The sequence below is a fragment of the Porites lutea genome, chromosome 3, assembly GCF_958299795.1.
Source record: "Porites lutea chromosome 3, jaPorLute2.1, whole genome shotgun sequence".
Classification (NCBI taxonomy): Eukaryota; Metazoa; Cnidaria; class Anthozoa; order Scleractinia; family Poritidae; genus Porites; species Porites lutea.
The window spans coordinates 8,253,856-8,276,605 of NC_133203.1; the positions used below are offsets into that span (position 1 = coordinate 8,253,856).

A 22,750-nucleotide genomic window follows, 5' to 3' on the forward strand; every position below is an offset into this window, starting at 1 on the left:
TTTTGAAAACTTGTCAGGTTAACAGTTTTTTAAAGTTCATTTTTGTTGTTTGTAATGATTGATTTGATGCTTGGGAGACAAATTTTACTTTTTTTAATCGTTAGAGCATTTGGGCAAATCGTTAGAAAAGCCATTAGCTATAACGGATTATCATTGGTGTATGTTTTCCCAACGAAGGTCACTTTTTTAACATGAAGCTGTGATTTCAACATGCAAGTAATTTCTTGGCTAATGTTAAGTTCCATAGTGAATAAGGAGTAATTGGGAAAAAAAACTGAACTAGACAGCCATGACACAGCCTCACAAGGGTACTTTCTGTTTTTTTCAATTTTTTTTTTAGGACAGAGTCTGCTCATTAAAATTTCAACTTAATGCAATTTGACAAAAAAAAGATAATAATAATAATAATAATAATAATAAGGATAAAATAATATTATTATATTAAGCAAAAAATAAAGACATTTATTTATTTCAAACTTACGGGCAATCCACGGATTCCTGGAGGACCAATCGCGCCTGGCTCACCTGGTAAGCCCTAAAATGAAAATAACTCAATTGTTATTAAATCTGACAAAAATTATCACAACAATATTACACAAAAATTATAACCCAAATCGAAAGCACAAGTAAAAAAATGTAGTGGTCAAAAGATTGCTTGAAAAATGGCATAGCCAAGTGCAGATACCATAGACTAACCTGTAAGGTTCACATTTATGTCCACCAGTTACAAATGGAATGAGAGATCCAAGATAGAGTTCTGAGCTAGCAACTTTAAGAGTATTTTCTCTTCCAAGTCTGCAATCCCTTACATTATTTGTCTTGTATTTGTAACAGCTTTAGGAAAACATTTTCATTTTGGCGTGTATTTTGCTCCCACTCAACTCAACTAACCATGCTATAGTTTCCAGTGGGAATAGAAATTAAAAAAAGTGTGTAACATAACTCTTTCCTTTTGGGAAAATCATAGTCTGTAGGGTTACTCAAGATTGAGAGTTAAGTTTATCACGAAGGCCCAAAATCCCAGCTTTGACTCTTGAAGAAATTCATTAGCCTAGCAAGTTCAAATATTTATTCCAATGCTCTTAACACTTTAAGTCCCAATAGTGATCAACATCAATTTTCTCCTGACAATATCCATTTATTACCAAGAGAAATGGTTATGAGAGTTAATAAAATGATCACTTTAAGAGAAAATGCTTTGATCCGTTAACAAACTCTCTCAACTAATTCTTTAAGGAAATGTATAAAGATCAGTATGGAGAATTTTTATGTGGATATTGGGGCTTAAAGGGTTAATAGCCCAAAAGAAAAATCGTAATGAAGCTGACAGTTTCAATGTCAGTCATCGAAACTGTTAGCACCATTAGGATTTGTCTTGAATAGACTGGGTGGCGGTTAACAATAGTACTTCACCTAGAAATTAACCCACTGTGCACAGGAAAACCACTTGCACAGAATTACCACTCTACAAAGGATTACCAATGCCTGCAAAATACATACCGGTGGGCCATCTCGTCCAGGAGGTCCTTTTTCACCACGTTTACCCTGTACAGCAAGAAAAGAATGCTACTGAGTTTATGCCCCTCATATAAAGAAGATATACTAAGTGCCTGAAGTACAAACATTTCAATGAATGCTACTGGGCAGTAGTTGATTTATTTATAGCATTGTTGGTCATTTTGTACAACATGGTTCTAACCTTTTAACCCTTTTGTGCACAAGTTCCTGGGAAGGAAAAGGCCGCTAAAAATACTACCACCAAAAAATTTATTTCTTGGCATCAATCTTGATAGTATGAAGTCAAAAACTGATGCAGACTGTTTGGGGATGCATTAAATTGAAGCTACCACGCATTCGCTAGCAGAAAATCAAATATCCTATTCTTGAGAATTTTTTCAAATAAAAACTTGACAAAAATATGACTCAAAATAGTTGCCTATAAAGTTTATCACCACATGATTACTCTACAGAGCAACATGTATCAAAGCCAGTAAGAAACATCGATCCAATGTCACACAAGCTTTATTTTGAAACCAAGAAAGCAAGAATAAACAGTGTTAAAACTATGAAATAATGGCTAAAACCTTTGACTGGTCGATACAAAATGGCGCTATTTGCATATGTTTCTTTGTAAAATGACAAATTTTGCTTCGCATTACCACACAGGCTACCCAGGACTCATGCAAATGCACGCTGACCATTTTTCTGCAGACCCCTTCTGATCGTACGAATTCGTACAATTGCGCACGAAAGGGTTAAGTTTGTGGAAAAAATCTTACGGTGTAACCATTCAAATAAAAGTTCCTGAGTATTACTTTCCTGTTGTATTGTTTATTATGCATACATGCTGGTTCTAACTTTTGAGTCTGTGGATGAAATCCTATGGTGTGTCCATTCAAATGAGTTACTGAGCAGTACTTTCTGGTGGTACTGTTTACTATACTGTACATGTACAAGGTAGTTCTAACTTTTGAGTCTGAATGAAATCCTAAAGTGTGACCATTCATATGAAAGCCACTGAACAATTTCCAGTGGTAGTGTTTATAATACTGTACAAGGTGGCTCTAACTTTTGACTCTGTGGATGACATCCCAAAGTGTGACCATTCAAATCAAAGTGACTGAGCATTATTTTGAAATCGATATGATTCATTTTCGGAGTTGGGCAGTTTAAAATAAACCACATGTGAATAATACAGCAGCATAGTTTTTATCAAAAGGCAGCCATAATCTGTTTCATTTGAAACTTCCTACATACCGGCACTCCAGGAACACCAACAGTAGTGATGGTAGGATTTCCGGGTGGCCCAGGGGGACCTATGGGTCCACGTTCTCCAGGAGGGCCACGGAGACCTTGGTCTCCCTGTTGAGAAGAAAATCCCAAAAGCAGTTAGTTTGTCATTGTGCCAATTGGTAGCAGCTAGTAGGAATGATTCCCACTTGGAAAGCTGTCACTGAATGTACTCAGATCATTAAAGCACTTTCATGTGGACCAAGTTAGGGGGAGATGATTTGTCAAGCTTACTTTTTAATCTGTGGACCAAATTCTACAGTGCAGCCATTTAACCCTTCAAGTCCCAATGGTGACCAACATCAATTTTCTCCTAACAATATCCATAGATTGTCAAGAAATTAGGTTATGAGAATTAATACAATGATCACCAACGAGAAAATTCTTTGATCTTTTATCAAATTCTCTCCACCGATTCTTTTAGCAAATGTATAAAGATCAGTTTGGAGAATTTGTATGTGGATATTGGGGCTTAAAGGATTAATGAAACCTCTTTGGCAGACATTTCGCATACTTTTGTTTGTTCCTTAGGATATCAGAAAAAGACAATCAATATCTATCAGAATAATTATTACTGTATTGGAACTTTTGACCTACATGTAGGCCAAGGCTGAAGGGAATAAAGCCAGGCCCTTCAGTGTTCTCCCTATCAGGTGGTAACTGGTAAAAATTTACCACCTGAAGCAACACTTCTTAGCGTTTGCAACTGCTTGAAGGTTTACTAAAATTAAATAAATTGTTTTAAAAAAATATGCAAGTTGTGATCCGATCCGATTCTCACAGGAAAATGAATTAATATATGGAAATGTACTAAACTAAAAGTATACACAGCTTTTCTTTTTATGGGCCAAGCATTTTGGAAAGAGAACATTGAAGACAGAGTAAAATTATTGGAATCAAACATTTTAAATGGTTGTCTAAAGATAACAATGGCTGATTTGCATAAAAATAGGTCCTAAAATGAGGGAATGAAGTTCCAGAGAACTTAGCTCCAAAATTTCCAAGCAAGGGTGGACCATGTCCCTCACTCCACTACCCCCCTCCCCCCAGGAGAGTGCATCTCTGGCACATATTTTTTGCCTTACCAGCCATGAATGGTCGGTTAACTGCTGAGCTAAAATTTAGGGAGAACAATAGGCTGTTAGAAGGAACAACAGGGCGTGGAGAGTTTCTCCAGTACTTACAGCATCTCCAGCATCTCCTTGCGCACCAGGTTCTCCTCTTGCTCCAGTAGCTCCTTGCTCTCCCTAAATACATATAAAGTTTAATTTATTACTACTACAGCAAAGATAAAGTCACACACTAGCCAAAGGCCCACACGGCTGGTTACCGGTTTCCGTAGCATGAAGCATGCCTAGGAGTATTGCTACTCCCCCCTGGATGGGGTGCTAGTCTAGGGTTACCCCCTAACCCTAACCCTAAACCTCCCCCCCCCCCCACCTCACAGTAACTTGCCGGTACCCATTTATACACCTGGGTAAAGAGAGAGTTAAGTATCTTCTCTATGGAAACAACACAACGGGCGAGGCTTGAACCCCGGACCTCCAGATCCAGAGTTCCAGGTGTTAATCACTCGGCTACACACGCCTCCACTACTATAGTAGATCCATGTTAAACACAGCCACCACTGGGCTATAAAAATATTATTTGGTCATAAGAATAACATCTTTGATAAATCGTTCAATCTTTGCATCCTATGGGTGCATGCCATGAATTATTTTTGTTTTGGGGTTTTTTAATGTATCAGGGACGCAAGACGTACATGTAGGATGCAGAGTTAACAAAATCACTGAAACAGTATCCTAAATAGTTATTTACATACTTACAGTTTGACCCTTTCTTCCTGCTGGGCCCGCTTCACCTTTCAATGCCTGGATAATATAAACACAGTGTACTGTTACATAATTTAGCCCATTATAATAACATAAAAATTCCAAAAATTAATTAGATGTACCAAAAGTGAAAAAAAGAACAAATCAGTAACAATTCCAGTTAAATAAGAAAGATAAGAAAAAGTAAAAATGGACAAGTTTGAGGAAGAAGTGAGTTAAAGCAGAACTAAAGATAATGTTTGGTTACAATAAATATTTCTCAGTCAGTAGATAAGGTTTGATGTTTTTTGGAAAAGCGTACTCATTCAGATCTCTTGGGTATTGTGGAGTAGTTTTCCAAGGACTGATTTGCCTTTACTACCAGTATTTGTTCTGACACGAGGTTTGTATAAATTTTGTCGGGTTGTATACGTATCACTGGGGACAGCACTGCATAATGGAGGTGTCGCAAACAACTTAGCTTCAAGCCTAGTTTATACTTAAGCAACAAGCATACAGTATAACTTGAAGGAGATAAGCACGAGCAAGGGAAAAAACAAAGGAGCTGTTTTTTCCCTTTTCTTTTTTTGTTGTACCCTTATATTTATTTCTAGTTTTTTCTTACTAGCATAGTGAAGTAATATTATTACTTCAAGTAGACTATGCTAGTAAGAAAAAACTAGAAACAAATATTAGATACAACAAAAAAATGCTCTGAAAAAAATCTGAGCCCCCAGCGGGAATCAAATCCTTGACCTTCCAGGGCGGCATATGTTGAGCAGGTCGAAGGCCCATCTGCAGAGTATGGCAGAACTCGATGAGATCTTGCGCATGCAAGGTTGTTTTTAGACCGTTTTTCTTTTATGTTATTAAGAAATCTTTCGCGTGCACCTGCCATACTCTGTAGACTGGGTTGGAGGTTTTTGGGGAAGTCACAGCTATAATTATGTGAAGCCCGAAGCTCAGTGGTTAGAGCATCCTACCAGTATCGGGAAGGTAGTGGGTTTGATTCCAACTGGGAGCTCACATTTTGTTCCAAGCATTTCTTTCTTGTACCTAATATTTATTTCTACAGTGTAGATTCATCGTACTTAGATGGTCGGTTGGCTTCAATAGTTAGAAAAAGTGTGAGATAAACACTTCACCAAAAACTATATACTGCTACTTTTTTTAACTGCTGCTAGTTCTTGTGCTTCTTCCACAACTATGACCCAGGCACATCAACTTACTTCTTCCTGGTATTACATTTTGTATGTAGCATTTACAGTGTACTTACCGGATCTATCACTGTTGGTACTAAAAGAGACACAACAAACAAAATTAGTTAATATTTACATTACTTCAAAATAACAAAGTGCTTATGTCCCAAGGTCTTCTGTTTAATTATAAATTTTGCACTAAAACGCAAACTTTAATCAAGTAAACACGTTCTGGGAGCACGAGTGTGTGTTTCATTCTGAAAGACACCACAACTGTTTCAAAATAAGCAATTAATCTGCTGAAAGAATAGCCAATTCTAACCTTCTTGAAAGCAAAGAGGCCATGAAATTCAAAGCAAGAGCGCAAAAGCTTAAGTCACGATGCCCGTCCGCCATTTTTCACTTGCAGCCTCGACTTGATGATGCATCAAGCTCGGTCCCAGTGGCCTCTCGTTGTTTTTAAAAAACACCCGGGGAAAACGCGATTCTATTGTGCGAAGTACAGTCGCGTTTAACTAATTCTCTGATAGTTTTTTTGTGAGTACTTAATAATAATAATTTGATTTATTCTGGGTTTAGAAGCAAATCTACAGAAAACAATGAAAATCAAACGGACAGAAACGTCTCTTGCGAGACGGTGGAGCAACAGCAAAGACGTCTTCTAAAAGGAATGCATACAATTAGTTTTGTTTCCAAAATGCTGCTTAAAAATAACGATTTACATTTATTTTATAAAGGTACTCTGCGAGTTATGTTCACTCAGTTATGTACTAATGTCTGTTTTGTTTTTATCCTGTTTTATTCATTCGTTTATTTTCAATATGCAAGAACAAAACAATGAATTGTTTCAGGATCTCAGAATTTGAAGCAAAGTGAAGATCTGGATACATGCAAAGCAAACAAAAATGGAATTTTCGTGATCAGATCACACGGAGCATCTTCCATCCACGGCCCCGTAAGGCCTTCGTGCAAAAACCTGAATTTACTGAATGGTCGATTGTCCTTTTTACTTGGTATGCGAAAACGTAACATGATATAGGAGAAAAATCCCAGCCGAAACATCCCTGAGAATGCTGATATCTTATTCATTTTCTCCAGCTTTCCAAAGGTTATAATAACCAAATGAAGGGCTTTTGCTTTGTTTTCTATACGTAAGATTAATAGAAATCAAAAGACTTTCCTGAGAAGAGAATTCGATGCGAGCACAGAGCTTCCATGCCGCTTTGTTTTATAGTACTCCGCATTATACCTCGAGACTTATCACTCTTGCACACACATAACTCTAAAAATTAAAATCTGCAAAGAAGCAAACTTAGAAATCCACAGATTGAAAAAAGAATAACTACTGAGCTGATTTTACTAAACAAAATAGGGCGAAAAAGCCAGGACGTCTTAAAAGAAAAGACCTTCCATGGTGGGTCTGAATACAATAAACCTTTCATTATCGGTCGACTTCCAAAGAATGAGCTAGAATTTGACAAAGAAAAAATCGAAGTCTTTGCACGAAACGAGGAGAAGAGCAAATAAACGCGTTCGGACAAAATTGACTAAAAAGTCGCGCATAGATATTTCTGAAATAAACATGCATATGCATTTGAGGAATTTCTGGGAAAAGCTGCGTTCTCCGTGACTGAGACACAAATCTACTGTTAAGTTAAAATTACTTACTCATTTCTCCATGTTGGGCTTGTATTCTGCAAATCCATAACGTAAAAAAGACGGTAATCGCTATTCTAGAGGCGAAGAACCCCATCTTTTCAACCCAAGCAGCTTAACAGGGTTGAAACATAAAGGTTCTGTGAACAGCCTCTGGTGTTGCCTTGCGCGTGTATGAAGACAGTCAATGCCGCGCGGATAGATCGCATCACACCCCGGAGATCAATAAAGGTTTGTATTGTTTTGCCTGTGAAATACCACACCGTTGTCGTCTGAGACAGTGATCGACATGCGAGGTGTCAACTAACAGTGATCAACAACGATGTAACACAACAACCATTCACCCAAAAAATTTATGCCCTTTCTTGATATTTTCCATTGGACAGAATATCCAGAAAGTAAGGGAGCTAAAAAGTAAGTTAAAAGAGGAGATATTGGGTTGTTTTCCCAAAATCGAGGTCCCAAAAGGCATAAAAACCACTTTTGTTCTTTACCATGTGGTCATTTGATACATCCAGGAATTTTTTTTATCGGGATCGTACTGTCAAAGAAAACAGACGTTCTGTGTAATATGATGAAGGACAGACACTCTTCTTCAGTTGACCTTTCTTTTCTCTTAGCTCTGCACAATAAAGAAATCCTCTATTCACCAAAGTCGGAGTGGCCATCCAAAGTGTTCTAATTGCGTGAAAGATAACAGGGGTACAAAAGAAAAAGGCCGGGCATGATTGCATGACCGCCATCGAGTGCTAGAGCCGTGACATTGACCTGTCGTGACAATTCCTATAGTGCAATGAAACTCTGGATGATGAAGGGGCCTTTCAATTAAGAAAGGCGGATTGTGCTTGTATTTTTGATACCGTTGCGTGACTGCTTGTGATCTTTTTTTTTTCCTTGTTCAAAAATATAGATTTGGACAACCAATGTATCATTCAATCTATTCATTCACTTTTTCATGGGTAAAAAAAATTAAGTAAAACTAAGATTGTATCATGGAGACTTTTGTCCTTTGGCCATCGTAGTTTGATCAAAAATAAAACACAAACAGCAGAGATAAACATCGTGAGTTTCATATGCTATTCAACATACATTTTCAAAAGTGATCAAAGAAAATGACGAGACTATATAATCAAATATTACAAAAAAAATGTCAACATCTGCAGTAAAAAGCTGTTGCTTTATTAGCTGTTGCCTTTTGTATTCATTATTGTTAAGAATTTTTTAAAATATTCTTAATCTCATTTCCAGTCCCCTTGCAATTTTTGAAAATAGTCTCGTCATTTTCGTTAACGATAACTTAAGATCACTTTTGAAAATGTATGTTGAATAGCATACGAAACGTCGAGTTTATAAAAATGCAAAAACTCAAAATGTTTATCACTGCTGCTTGTGTTTTATCTTTGATAAAACTAGGATTTGGAAAGCCACAATAAATATGAGAGGCGAGAGACAAGCCCGGGGGGTATACTTCCTTAAATGGCCTGCGCCTGTACGGAGATGTTCTGCTTTGTCCTCTCTGTTCTAAACGGTAATTTTGGGGTAATTTTGAAGGTGTAATTGAGAAAAAAAGCATGCTTCCATCACCTTATTCTTCCTTTAGTCAGATAAAAAGCAGAAATCTTACAATAGCACACTTTATTTTACATAGTGTCGGAAGCAAACTGTCACAGACATGAAGTCTTTTCAGTAGAACTAACAGTAAAGTTTTAAAAATCGTCACTTGCATTAGATATGAAAAAAAAGAGTAACCTATATTATTCTAACAATATTTTAATATATGAGGAATCTGGTAAGCCTGTTGCTGGGTTGTGCAGCAGTAACAGTCTTGACTTTGCTTATCTGAAAAAAAAAGTAAAAAAAAAACAGTAAATGTAAATTTTTGTTTTTCTAGCCTTTTCTAGCTCTAGGTTCTAGTCTAATTTTTTAATAATAATGGTTGTAAATTTTGTTTTTCTAGTCTTTTTAATACTTAGTTGGAGACTGAAGGTTGGTTGATAGCTCTAATCTGTTGTGATTTCGGGGTGCATATTGTAAAACCAAGTATCTTTGAGCAACAAAACAAAATTGAGTCTCATTTTTGACTCTAAAACCTCTAGCTTCTCATCCTCTTCTTTGCTATCGGTTTTCAATGACTTCTGTATATTCTAAAGCTGTTATTAAATGAAGAAAAGAATCATTTTGTATTCAAAACAAATCATCTGGCATCGATTGTTTTGAACTGAATGTAAATGCTTGGTAACCAGGCAAATTTTGGAACATGTGCTTAACCCAAGATGGCAGTTTCTTGACAGTCATTTCTACACTGCGATCTTGCACTTGTTTCAGACCTTTATTTTCTGAACAGAGCTCCCACAACTGTTAATAGAACAGTGATAGCTCTTTTATCACAGTAATTTTGAAAAAGAAGGGCTTAATTTTACCATATTTGGCATTTAATTAACAAAATATTCAGGGCCATGTACTACGTGATCAATTTTATCTTGCTCCTACCAATGAATGTACCAATGTCAATGTGCCCCAACCAAGACGGCTGACTTGTTTATGGAACAAAACGGATTCCCTAGGTATTCGCAGCTTTAGAAAACATTTGCTTTTTGTGTTGATAGGTGTGATTTTTTTTCCTTTTGATAGAAATACAATGCATGTAACCTTTTTTACTTTTGTTTACATAGGTAAATGCAGTATGGCCATAATCAGTGACACTGAAAACTGTGTCGTTGGAGTTGTGGTAAACATCGAAAAATCGCATTGAAAAGTTTGGGGTGCATCTCATAACCAAGTGCGCCTTATAAATGAAAAAATACAGTACCGGTAGGTTTTATCTCTGTGAAGCACTATAGGGCATTCTTTTGGATATAGCACTACATAAGTAAATAAATACTATTAGTATATACACACTCAGTGATCCTGGTGATTTAAGTAATCTGATTGGTTCGCTATCGCTATTCAACAATGTTCACCTCCTAGCGAGTGAAAAAATGAAATGAAAATTTTTTGAGGGAACGATCTTTTAAAAGTCGACAAAATCCTAGTGCTGACTTTTTTTAAGGCAAGAAAAGACTTGGAAGGATTCAATACGGCGTTTTTCAATTTACTGTAGCTGAGTTTTGTGCTCACCGGGATTGTTTACAACTCCCGTATATTTGCGTTGAAGAAACTGTTCGTGAACTTAGCGTTTTCTAGCGAGAAAATTTTGGCTCAAAAATCGAAGTTTATTTATGACAAACAAATTTTAAAAGGAAATGTTTGCAGAAATTCTACGTTTCAAGTAAACAGGAAAAAAATGATACAGAAAGACGACGTCTTACCTCGAGCAACGGAGCCGCCACTTTTGTCAGCACTTCATGCGAAGGACGACACAACAAACCCTTTTGGCTATAAACTTGGCGAGTCAACAGAACACAACAAAGCCCTACTTTTCTTCTCGGGTAAGGAAAGAGTTCAAACTTTTAGCGGTTCTATTTAAGCCATTATGCTGTTGTTTGCGAAATGATAAACTTGTGAATTACCATGTTTGAAAATTCTGCAAAGATCTATTTTTAAACTTACGCGTGATTTGATCTGTCCATCAAATCGTACTTTTTAATGGTTTCCTCTCTGATTTTGTTGAGATCACTTTGCGTGTATATACTAAAACAATTATTCTTTTCAATCTCGGTGAATAGTGGCTTTGGGAATATTTACTTCGCCACTTTCGCGGCTCGGTAAATATTTAGCCACTATTCACCTCGATTTCAAAGAATAATTGTTAATTATTATTATTATTATCATAATTATTATTATTATAATTATTATTATTATTATGAAGATGATGATTATGATGATGATGATGATGATCATCATCATCATCATCATTAATTATTATTGTAAAGAATCAATATGGAATTTAATAACAGTAAAGTTTTCAGTACCATCACTGTCGTGGTTACTTAAGTTCCCAGTTAGTGTAAACTCAATAACTGGATTCATTAATTGGAAGGTAAAACAGGAAAGCTACTAACCGTGAATAAGTGTCATTGCACTATGATGTTGTTGATGGGGATGTGAATGAGTTTGACAAAAAAGCCAATGAAGCCCATGATAGCAAAACCAATAGCAGTGGCAAGGGCAATCTTCTGAAATTCTGCAAAAAAAATGAGATGATTTACTGTCATGCCCAGATATGAAAAACTCTTCTTGTGGTTTAAGGCAAGGTGTTCATTAGGCATCAGAGATTGGAGAATTCTCTGTTTACTACGCAGAATTCTCAGACTAAGGTTTGGTAGCCTATGACTATTTTTTTACTCAGACGTGGAGCCTCTTTCAAAATGTTCTCCTGTAACATTACAGTTTTCTCCTGCTACCAGAATTCTTAATGAAAACCCTGCTAAAGCTCTAATTCAGTCAAGACTATATATAGAGGATATTAGATGGCAGCGTGGATATACGAAATTTCTCTTCAAGTGTTGAAAAATATTTCACGAGTGAGCGAGGCAAACGAGTGAAATATTTTTTCAACACGAGAAGAGAAATTTCGTATCTCCAAGGGGCCATGTAATGTTCTATTTATTATACAAACACCAATAAAATACCAAACCATTTTACTTTAATAGTTTATTGATGTGAAAGGTGTGGTTTATTATGTAGCCATAGTAATAGTGATATTTTCACATGTGAAGATAACATGTTATTTACATATGTGAAGATATCGAGTTTTTGCACGAAAGCTCACCTGGTATTTCATTGGTGTTTCTATAATAAGCACTGTTTATTCTTGTTCTGTTTTAAGAGTCCTGTTTCCTTCTTTTTTTGCTTGTCAAAATGCTGACTAAGAGAACTTTCCAACAGTTGGAACTGCCAGCCAAACTTGTCATTCAATATGAAAATACGCTTTTTAAGTGTTTTCCCTGAAACTCATCAACCCCATGTATATCATTTAGGAATTGACTGATCTGGCTAAACGGTTCTGATTAAAAATGAAATACTTAATATGACGGGCATAGTCTGAGTGGCCAGTTCTGACAACTGGAAAGCCCTTGAAGTATCAATGTATCCACTTCAATATACACTAAGAACAACAATAAAGCCCATAATATGTCTTTTTGTCGTTCTTAAAGCCACTGAAAAAGGAAGGATCGTGTATCCATGTATTCAGCGTATGGCGATACCAAGATGGCGGGTGGAGAGTATGACCTCCACCCACTTGTAAACGCTCTGTGGTAGTAGCCAACTCGAAAGCATGGCTCCTTTGGCTGCTACACACTTTTTTCCTTTGTTATGTTTAATTCAATGTATAGCTCTGTTTTTACTTTGTTTTTTTCTTATTGTTGTTGTATTATAATTGAATAAGTGTGAATAAATGAACTTGAACTTGAACTTGAACAGCTCTTTTAGGGATACAGCTTGAAAGTGGCAGGGTATTACTCCATTTATGTTATTGGGACTAATAATCCAAGACCCAAGACAATGAATTGATCACTTGTACCGTTCCAAGTTGGACACAAAGGAATAAGAGAACTGCAACTTGGAGTTTAAATCACCATAACGGTATGGGATTACAAAGGATCTAAAATTAGATTGAAAAAAAAGCATTCTGATAACTTTCTAAAGCATATTATACTAGAAGATTTTCACTAGACCACCAAAAAGACAAACAAAAAACCGCTGGTAAATATCAAAGTTTGAAAGAGCTTTATAACCTTACGATCAGGATAAAAATTGGAGCATTTTCTCAACAAAATACTCAGCTAAAGCTTAGGCCTAAGAAAATTACAAACGATTTTGGGAACGTCACTTAACAATTGAAAAAACAAGTTAACAATTACCCTTTCTATCTGGCTTTGTACATCTTTTCACAAGTCTCATCGAGTCTTTGGCGAACTGCTTGCATGGTTCAAGAGCGTTGGTGATCTGATCCATTTTATGCCTTTAATCCTTTTGAATATTAACGTAGAGGTTAGAAAGAGTTTTCAAAGTGAATTTAGACCAACTACTACAGAGAATAACGATTAATTCAAAGTTTTCCTTACCGGAAAGAGTCTCCACAAAATAGAAGATGTCGTGTCACTAAAGAGAAAGAACGAAGCTTGGTGTTGCATTATGGGAAGGAAAAATATTTCTCCGCTGATCAAAGACCCTCCAACGTGGGCGCATTTGCACCCCCTGGACCTCAAAGATCGTTGAATTGATTAGTTTCTAAAAGTACGGTTTTACGTGTATTTCCAGCGATTAAAGCAGTAGCGATATCTTCTCTATTTTAAGACTGTGTGGCAACTGTAGCAAACGTTCTTTCGGCTCGATCCAGGGTCTCTCCTCTTGCACGAGGGAAAACGGAAGCACGAACGTGCCTTAAAGATGACGATGTCTCACGAATAAAGAGTTATAAATTCTATTTTTTGAATAATGAGGAGAGTCTCATCCAACCGGAGCAAAAAAACACTTCATCCGGGAAAGCCTGTGACTTAAGAAAAGCTTTTTCATAGCAATCGGAACCTTTCTCGAGAACGTGAACAAAGGAATCGCATCCTCGCCAAGCGCAATTAGGCCTCAGGTTCCGACTGTGTTCGCTAACTTTTGAGCAACTTTCTGCGGTTCTAGCAACCTCGAGCAATTTTTTGTCTTTCTGAGCAATTTTTGAGCAAAACATAGGTTTAGAGCACAGATTAAGCACGAAAAAGTCAGCGATTTCAAAGAAAACTTCACTTTATTGAATTTTCATAAAGGTCAAGAGAGGATTGTCCTCTCTGGTAAATGTTTGGCAACCTCTTGAACACACAATCTCTCACTTGTCCACTTTTCGCAGGCCTAAAAATAATTTTAGTATCCTTAAATTTTCTCTTCAGTCCAGTCTTAAGAGTGACCTCATGCGCATGTGCAAAAAATTATGACCAACCCGCTTCTCTGAAGGGTGATGCAGTTGAGAGGCTAGGAACAGGTTCAGATCGCTCCGTAGGGACGGGTAGGAGAGAACTCTGGGAACGAGGTTGGCGAAAGGCTCTGCTGGGGTTAGCATTAGGTAACATCGGCTGAAGTCAGATTGTTTCTTTCAGTAAAATTACATGAAGAACAACTTAAGTCCAACTTTACTGTGTAATATAAAGTGAAATAGAAAAATTCCACTGTGATGCTTTGAACCCGGGTCACTTGCTTTATAGCCTACATACATATTCACTACACCATCGAGGACTAGCTGCCAAATCCAATAATTTTTAAAATATACATGTTCTTATGCCGTACCCCATTACAATATTTGAAATAACCGTTTTCAGTTCAGTGCTTAACCCTAATCACTGCAGGTCAGTGCTTAACTCTCTTCTGTGTTCTCTCCATAACCTGCGCTCTGTAGTTTTGGTTTCTTCAGCTATTCTATATTCCAGTCTCGTTCCATTATGGAAATAATGCGTTGTGTAAAATTCATATGGTGTCCAATCTGCCTTCACTCGATGTCATCTAACGCTAACCCTCTGCTGGCAGGGGGCGCGGCGTTGTGAATCGGAAGACTGGGTATGAGCGCATGGCACGAGCATCCGCGCCCGTGTCATGTTAATAAATCGGGAAAATAATTAAACTTCCTTTAGTCATCTTCGTGTTCCGATACATCTGTTTCCTTTCTTGTTTTTCTACCTTCGGAGCTCTTGCCGCAACGTTTCCACTTCATTCGGCGGTTTTGGAACCAAATCTTAACTTGAGTCTCCGTTAACATAAGACTGGTGGCAAGCTCGTATCGCTGTGGTCGAGTCAAGTATTTCTGCGCCTGGAACTGGCGTTCCAATGTTAGAAGTTGATGACTTGAGAAGGCTGTGCGAGGACGACGCTGTTTTCCATTCATGATGAGATTTCGTTGGTGAAAATGTTGATGAGGGTAATCTGTCAAATAGAAACGAAAAATTTTAGCTCTTGTAAATGAGAATGTTTTCAATTGTTTGCCTTAAACTGGCCACTGTGTGCAGGTCCCATCAATACTAGCCAACAAAGTGCAAATTATGCTAGCAGTGTCTTTCTTTTTCATAAGTTGAGCGTTTTTTATGCTTTCACCACGGTCGCGTCAGAGATTAGAACGTTAGGGTTTTCTCAGGACTGGTAAACGAGCGCGAGCATATTACGAACAAGTCTGAATCAAAATTCAACAAGAAAGCAGGCGAATTTGAGCGGATGAGCTCTTTCTCCTTTTCCCTCCCTCTACTCTAACCTCTAACCCCGATATTAGGTACCCCTCTCGCTTGGCCTGCTAGCAGGTGTTTTTTGTTTTTCTGGGAAGAGACATATAGAGATACGATATAAGGAGGGTATGATCATAAACTACTTATCAATTATTCCTCGAGCCCGAATGGGCTCTGAGGCAATAGTCCAGGAGGTTGAAGGCCGAATGAGCTATTAACTCAGAGGCCATGAGGGCGAGGGGGATAATTGTTTTAGTTAAATCCAACTAGCTGGTCAAATTTATCGAGAATAAAAAAATTTTATCTAGTTAAAGCTAAGCCAAAAAGCCCGCGCTTTTCGCTCATAGGGGGGCTATAACATATAGCCTAGTAGTAGCTCAACCAATCAGAACGCAGCATTGATAATAGACCACTAGTTGGATTTTACTAACTATGCTTAGCCATTCATTATATATGCTTGTCCTATGCTTCTGAACGAGATGGTGCAAATTTCAAATTATCTCAGTTTAATTTTTGTCCATGACCTTTGTCTATGCTGTGAACAGTTTGTTATAATTCAGAATAATTCAAAGAAATCTATCCTCTCCTTAAACCAAGCTTGTTCTCTCTTTAGTAAACTCAACCCGTTTCGTTGGTTTTCGTGAGCTCTTGTTTGTTCCACGCTTGTAATTAATACAAACTGAAATCGGAAATCAACACCTGGTATTCTGGTGCCCATTACTTCAAAATCAATCCTATTTCAATCATAAAATATTACAAGTAACCATCTTTGTTCTAAATGTCGATAGATCAGTTTCATTTAGATATCCTACGCTTTGCGTGAAGATTATGTCCCCATCATTCACCCACAACGTTTAATTTATTGTATAAGTTTGAAAAAAGCTTACTCGATCACATTGTACTAAAACCGCCTGATGTAGTTTTCTGATCATTAAGAATCCCTATCTTCATTGCTCTGGAGCAATGCCTACTACATTGAATATAATAAGGGTTTTAGTTCATATGCAGTCTATGAGGGGCTCAATTTGGTTAACCGTCAGCCGTCAAACGGCCTAAAATTTTACTGTCAACCGTCAAAAAAGGTTATTTTTTACCGTCGACCGTCCAAAATTCAGGGTGATATCAACCGTCAAAACGTTTCAAGGTTTTTCAAAGTCTCACTATTTCAGCTGATCTTCACGTCCTTAACGGACTTTTGGCTCCTGAAGAATCTCTCAACTTGAAAAACCGCGTACCATGTTCTCAAAAACACTCTCTCTGAACATTACAAGACCTTACAAGTTTGTTTTCTCCTGAAAATGCTTCGATATTTTATACGTGAAAGGCCAAGGCAGCCTCCAAAACACAACAGTTAATATTAATTCACACACAACTTAATATTTACTTTAACTTATGGACCAAATTTTCACTAACTAACCGTCAACCGTCAAAAGCTCTAAAATTTAGCCGTCAACCGTCAAAATTGGAGAAAAGTAATCGTCAACCGTCAAAGCTACCACCCCATGGAGACCCTAGTCTATCTATAATGAACTGTAAAAAAGAAAAATGAATAACTATCAGAAACCGATGAACTGGGTCAAATCTCCTGTCCTGATGTCATGAATTAAGCCTACCTCATAACTTTGTCATCCTACTTTTTTGAATTCCATGAAATGACGACGCATTTCAGAGAAGCCGTGACTAGTCAGTTCTCATTGTTTGTGTGAAAATTGTTTGAACAAAATGTACCGCCAAAGCTTGCTTAATTTAACGTCTTCTTGTTAGTGTATGCTGTATTGATGTTCTTGATAGTATTTAGCTTTGCCTTTTGAACTATCCGGCAGGGAGCTGCGCTGGAGTGGGCTTGGCTGTTTTTTACCAATCGGGTTTCCACGTTTAACTACAGATACGAAGATGGACCACTATAAATCAGAAACATTGAGGTGATAGTGTTTAAATATCTTACCCTGATAAGCATAAAGATGTCTGTCGTAATACCACGGTGGGCAGAATGCGCTAGGCTCGTTAACATGACTGGAACAGTTTGGATGCGGCGAACTGCAGCAATGGCTCATATGTTGTCCCCAAATCATAGGCTGCACCCTCGGCAACAAAATCGGTCTACGAGCGGCAGTGGTTTGCGAAGTTTCCTCCTTCTGTTTCGCTTTCGCTGCCTCTTTGGAAAGATCTTCGCCTAAAATATCATCAATTCTAAAGGATCTGTGTTGCATTTTGTCGGCAATGTCAAGCGAATGCGCTCATAGTAACGAATTGGGTTGTCTCTAGCTTGACGGGGTGTCTTTTTCACGAAAGGATGTAAACTCACTTAATGTTATTGTAACTATACTCTTGTTCACACACTATTCGCAAATTCAATTACTCTCTGCTGCTGTGATTGGCAGCGTTCGCGACAATTAGCTTCTAATCTTTTGTTAATGAAAGTAGATGAACCTTGAATAAAGCTCAAAGTAGGACCATCACGCCCTCATTAACATTAATTTAGATATAATTTGCTTAAAGGTCTTAATCGCCCACATCGTGACTTTGATTGTGGATCTGCAAGGGTATCAATGAAAATATCAATAACTTCTATTTTTGCCACAGAAATTAAACAATAGAACCGCGAATCTAATTTGACGCCTTTAAAGCGTTTCTAAAACGCTTTTGCGACAAATTAAACAGACAACGCCACTTTTAATTCCAGGAAAGAAAGATTAAGTTTCATGGATTAAGAACTACTGTTTGCTAAATTCTTTTGTTGGCCTTAGGATTTAGATAGATTTTTAAACAAAGTTAACATCACGCACTATGAAATTCCTTCCTTTTCCTGTAGATGGCACATACCCGTCAACTTAAATTCTCAACTTGGGAGGGTGAAATGAAGCCAGTTTAAAAAAGTCAAACATTGGAAATGTTACCATTAGAGAGACTTACAAAAGATATCATACTTTTTGTTAGCATCATATATATAAAAGCTCACCATCGAAATTTGAGATTATAAATATCTCACGCTTTCACAAATGCAAAGAAAAAGTGATTGATATTTCAGAAAATAGCAATCGGCCGTTGACCAATCCTGAGAGGTGTAAGCGACTTTAACAGCAATCAAAACTCCACCGCCCGTCTTTGCTAATAAACTTTACAAAACTGTGTATACATTTCAAAGTACACATGCATAAAGTTCGAATACCTTATTTAGAGGACTTACACAAAAGTTGTTTGTTTTGTAGACCCGCGACTTAAAACGTCGATCGACAATCACGCACAAAGAGACAAACTTAGTCTCTTTTGATTTTCATGCAAATGTTAAAGCGTGGGCTCGCGAAATTACTTTCTTTGTCTAACTTACAGTAGTGTAACGACAAGGCCATAAACAGGAAATCGCGTTCCTTTTAATCATCCGTTGGTAATAAGCTTTGTCCTTTGTTCACGACAGATTTCTTTCTTCTCGGATCTCGTGCTCTTTATGATTTTTATTAGCGATGGAAATTCAATTTTAATTAGCTTTTGTCTTTCTGTACAGGTGAAGACTTTAAAGAGTTTTCTATCATTTGTGCCTTAATTAACCAAAATCGTTTTATTTTGAAAGGCGTATCCAGGGCAAAAATCAATCTTCCATTCAGATTAATTCATTAGCAATGTAATTTTATCATTTCTATTTCGAACTCGTCGGTGATTGCTCAATGAGAAACATGCACAGGAAACTCCGTCTCGACTTTTTTTCGGGTCATTTATTTATTGAATTTTGCTTTCGTGATGAAAAGCAAACGCTAAAATTAAATTTTATGTAGTAATTATGATCTAAACGAGTCTAAAATACTCAATATTAACGCATATCTGTTAGTTTAATTTGCAAACAGAAATGCCATTTTACCTAGCTAATGAGATTTCGATGAACTTGCAAGCGAGCCTTCGTGACAAAACGTAGTTGATTTAAGTAATACCACTAGCTTACAAACAAAGAAGAAGTAAAAAAAAGAAAGTTTACAAAAGGAGATTACAAAATATTTGTAAGCAATAATAAAGCGTTTAAGCTCTCCTTGTTGTTCTTGATGAGCAGCTTTAACAAGAAAAGTCTCGATTTTTTAAATGCCCTTCGGCAGCATCTCGCCTGAAGGGACAATCTGTACATCGTAATTGCCCTTTATTTTTTTGGCGTCGTATATCAGAACAAGGATATAGACTGTTAAAGAGATCGAACAATTAATTAACTAGAACATCTCAAATGAGAAATGGAAGTAACAGGATAGTTAAATGAAAATGTCATAGCAATCAAAGGCAAATTAATCTACGGCATATGACTTCTTGCATATCCGCTGGGTCTTTACGTTCACCGCCAGCAAAATAGACCAGTACCACGTTTTATTTTTGGACGAGTAAGACAAAATCTGTCAACTTCTCTGGAAAAAGCGCTTTTAAATCAATAAAGTTACCAAAAAAGTTTGAAAGTGATTTGTTGAAAACTAACGAACATATAGCCCCTCAAAGTCGTAAATTTTTCAAGACCTTTGTATGTTGGGGAGCAAGTTTGTTCCTCCACCATAAAACAGTCTTTAAAATTTCGCGACTTTCGGTGATGTATCTTCGCAAGCTTAAGACGTGTTACTTTGAAACTTGGCAAGTTTACTAATATTAAAGCGATCTTTTTAGCAGTGTCGGCGACGTTTTCCTAACTGGACATGTCAAAAGTTGAAAAAAGCGTGAGGGTCGATTTGGCAATCTGTGAATTGTACAACTGGATGGAAACGATTCCTCTGTTAGTATGTGCAGCGGAGGCCAGGAGGCCGAGGTCTCTGAACTTTGTACAGTAATATTGCATTATTTTTATTCACGCAATCGCTTTCATCGTCAGGATCAATCCAATTTGAATTTGAGATTTTGGGAAATATACAAAGAGAGCTTTTAAAACAGCACCAGTCAACTTGGTGCTACTCTTGGTTGAAACTCATTCATTTTCGAAAAATGGTAAAAGAAGATGGGTTAGTTAAAACGAACATGCTTTTTTATATAAAACCACAAGTACGAAAACATGTATCTGAGGTCTTGTCCACACTAATGTGTTCTCAAAAGTATGCGTTTTCGCTGTCATCAAAAACGCATCGACCAACGATTCGCGTCCACACAACCGTTTTGATGCTTTTCAAACTGCCCACACTAAAACGTTCCAAAACGATAGAATTTCACGTCGTGACGTAAGTTGAACTTCTATACAAACACAAAAGGCTTTGATATTTTTGGGCATTGTTTTCATTTTGATGCGTTTTCGACCGTTTTCGACCAGGACCGGGGGGGGGGGGTCTACAATGGCTAATACGATACGTAGGCGCTTTCGTTTTGACTGACTTTCGAGAGCGTTTTCAAACGATGCGTTTTAGATGAAAACGCTCAGCGAATTAGTTTGGACGGAACACCTAAACGCATGTGAAGACGGAACCTAAACAATCTGTTCGGTAACAGTGAAGGAACGTGACTTTTACTAACACGGAGCTGAAATAAAGGCTTGAACCAAAACTGCCGGAAAGGCTGACAAGACGGCAAAGGGCTGAATTCGTAGAGACCAATATGTTGGCTGACAAGGATTGGCCTGGCCTTCCTCAGGGCCATAAGTAAACTGATAAATAAACCACCTAAAATAAATCAGCCCTTCGCCGTATTGCCACCCTTTCATCCAGTTTTGTTTTAATTTACACATCAAAAGTGACATCTGGCTTCAGTAAGCATTTCTACATTCAACCACAGCAGGACCAGGTCAGTCCGTAGAGCGCCCGACTGCAGAGCGGGAGATGGCGGGTTCGATTCCCGGGTCTTAAAAATAAAAGAGAAATGGGAACCATTTAGGTTTCTGGTAGCCTGCGAAGCGCAGACGCATTTCCGGTCGTCGCTTCTCTCCCTCCGAAAAAATTTTATTTATTTATTTATTTATTTATTTATTTATTTAATATGTCTGTTTATTTCCTATAAAACTACAATTACACAGTGCATACTTACTATTACACTAAGAATACTAAAATAAACTTACTTACACACTTACGCAGTAACCAAAGCATAACAATTACACAGTGCCTACTTACTAAAGTAAACTTACTTACACACTTACGCAGTAACCATAGCATAACAATTACACAGTGCCTACTTACTAGTACACAGTATCTTAAAAGTAACAATATAATGCAACGACAATTATAATAATACTAAACCTAACTTATAGAAGCACAGAGCCAGAGGTTATCGCCCATTTCCTAGTAAATTTTTCTATTGTATTGTTTTTAATACATATATATTTCTCTGTCTCATATTTATTTTTGACCTTTAGCTTGAAACCAGTTATATTTGGAAGCGTTTCAGACCTTCTACAATCCCAAAGATATACCTTAGCAATCAGTAACAAATAATTGAGTAAGGGGCATTTAGAGGTTATTATTCCTATCAATACGTCTTGCAGAGTAAGGTGAAAGAATTCCTTTGTTAAAGAATAGTAATAGGATTCGAACTGTTTCCAGAAAAGCTGGGAGTACACACAATGGAAGAAGAAATGAGGTAGCGTTTCTGGTTCTGATTCACAGAAAGAACATTTATCATCCGCAGTATAACCTATCTTATATAATTTGCTGTTAGTGTATAATATAGAATTAAGAATCTTGTACTGAAAAGCTCTAACATATGGTTCGAAGGCTAGATTATGAGGCAGGATAAAAACTTTTTTCAGTTGATCATCGGTTAAGTTAAAATCATGTTTCAGAAATCGTGAATTATTTGGAAACTGTGCTTTTCTGCTTTTAATCAATAGGTAATAATCTTTCGACTTCTTTTTCAGCGCATCAAAATCCTTGTTATCAATTCTAAAAGAGAGGAGCTATTTTTCGGAGGGAGAGAAGCGACGACCGGAAATGCGTCTGCGCTTCGCAGGCTAGGTTTCTGGGAAACTGCCCACATACCCCTCCCTTAAGTAAACATTGACACTTACTTCTTATCTAGGGTAAAATGTTAGCTTAAGGGAGGGGTAGGTAGGCAGTTTCCCAGAAACCTAAAGTGATACCGAAAAACAAGGAGATGTGCAAATGTAGCCCGCCAAATGACGTCTGAGAAACGAGCGAAATTCCATACTGACGACGCGTAACTACCCAGATCTGGGTAGTGCTTCTGATTGATTGAATCAAATTTCCCACGCGGCACGACC

The 22,750-nt window shown here is 37.3% G+C and overlaps 2 protein-coding genes and 1 long non-coding RNA gene across 3 annotated transcripts in view; all 3 read right to left on the minus strand.

Annotated features, from left to right (window-relative positions):
* Positions 1-7,677, minus strand: part of LOC140930359 (uncharacterized) — a 73,117-nt gene extending 65,440 nt beyond the window's left edge. The window contains exons 1-7 of the mRNA XM_073380041.1: positions 7,469-7,677; positions 5,878-5,897; positions 4,617-4,661; positions 3,975-4,037; positions 2,758-2,862; positions 1,501-1,545; positions 482-535 (exon numbers count right to left, since the gene is read on the minus strand). Of these exons, the coding sequence (XP_073236142.1) occupies positions 482-535; positions 1,501-1,545; positions 2,758-2,862; positions 3,975-4,037; positions 4,617-4,661; positions 5,878-5,897; positions 7,469-7,553 (417 nt within the window). The 5' untranslated portion in view covers positions 7,554-7,677. The remainder of the gene's footprint in view (positions 1-481; positions 536-1,500; positions 1,546-2,757; positions 2,863-3,974; positions 4,038-4,616; positions 4,662-5,877; positions 5,898-7,468) is intronic.
* A 3,775-nt stretch (positions 7,678-11,452) lies between these two features.
* Positions 11,453-13,525, minus strand: LOC140929334 (uncharacterized). Its single transcript, XR_012164716.1, has 2 exons — positions 13,465-13,525; positions 11,453-11,579 (listed from the first exon to the last, which is right to left on the minus strand). It is a non-coding gene; the product is annotated as an uncharacterized lncRNA (long non-coding RNA).
* Positions 13,526-14,910: 1,385 nt separating this feature from the next.
* Positions 14,911-17,899, minus strand: LOC140929335 (homeobox protein EMX2-like). Its single transcript, XM_073379133.1, has 2 exons — positions 17,540-17,899; positions 14,911-15,301 (listed from the first exon to the last, which is right to left on the minus strand). Exons 1-2 carry the CDS (start codon positions 17,802-17,804, stop codon positions 15,009-15,011), a joined length of 558 nt encoding a protein of 185 aa, XP_073235234.1. The 5' UTR covers positions 17,805-17,899; the 3' UTR covers positions 14,911-15,008.
* Positions 17,900-22,750: the final 4,851 nt, after the last annotated feature.

Excerpts from the sequence above, each read along its gene's own strand:
- LOC140929335 (XM_073379133.1), bottom strand. The coding sequence starts at position 17,804 with ATGCAACACAGATCCTTTAGAATTGATGATATTTTAGGCGAAGATCTT. Across the intron at positions 15,302-17,539 it reads ACATCTTTATGCTTATCAGG|ATTACCCTCATCAACATTTT; the intron begins GTAAGATATTTA and ends TCTATTTGACAG.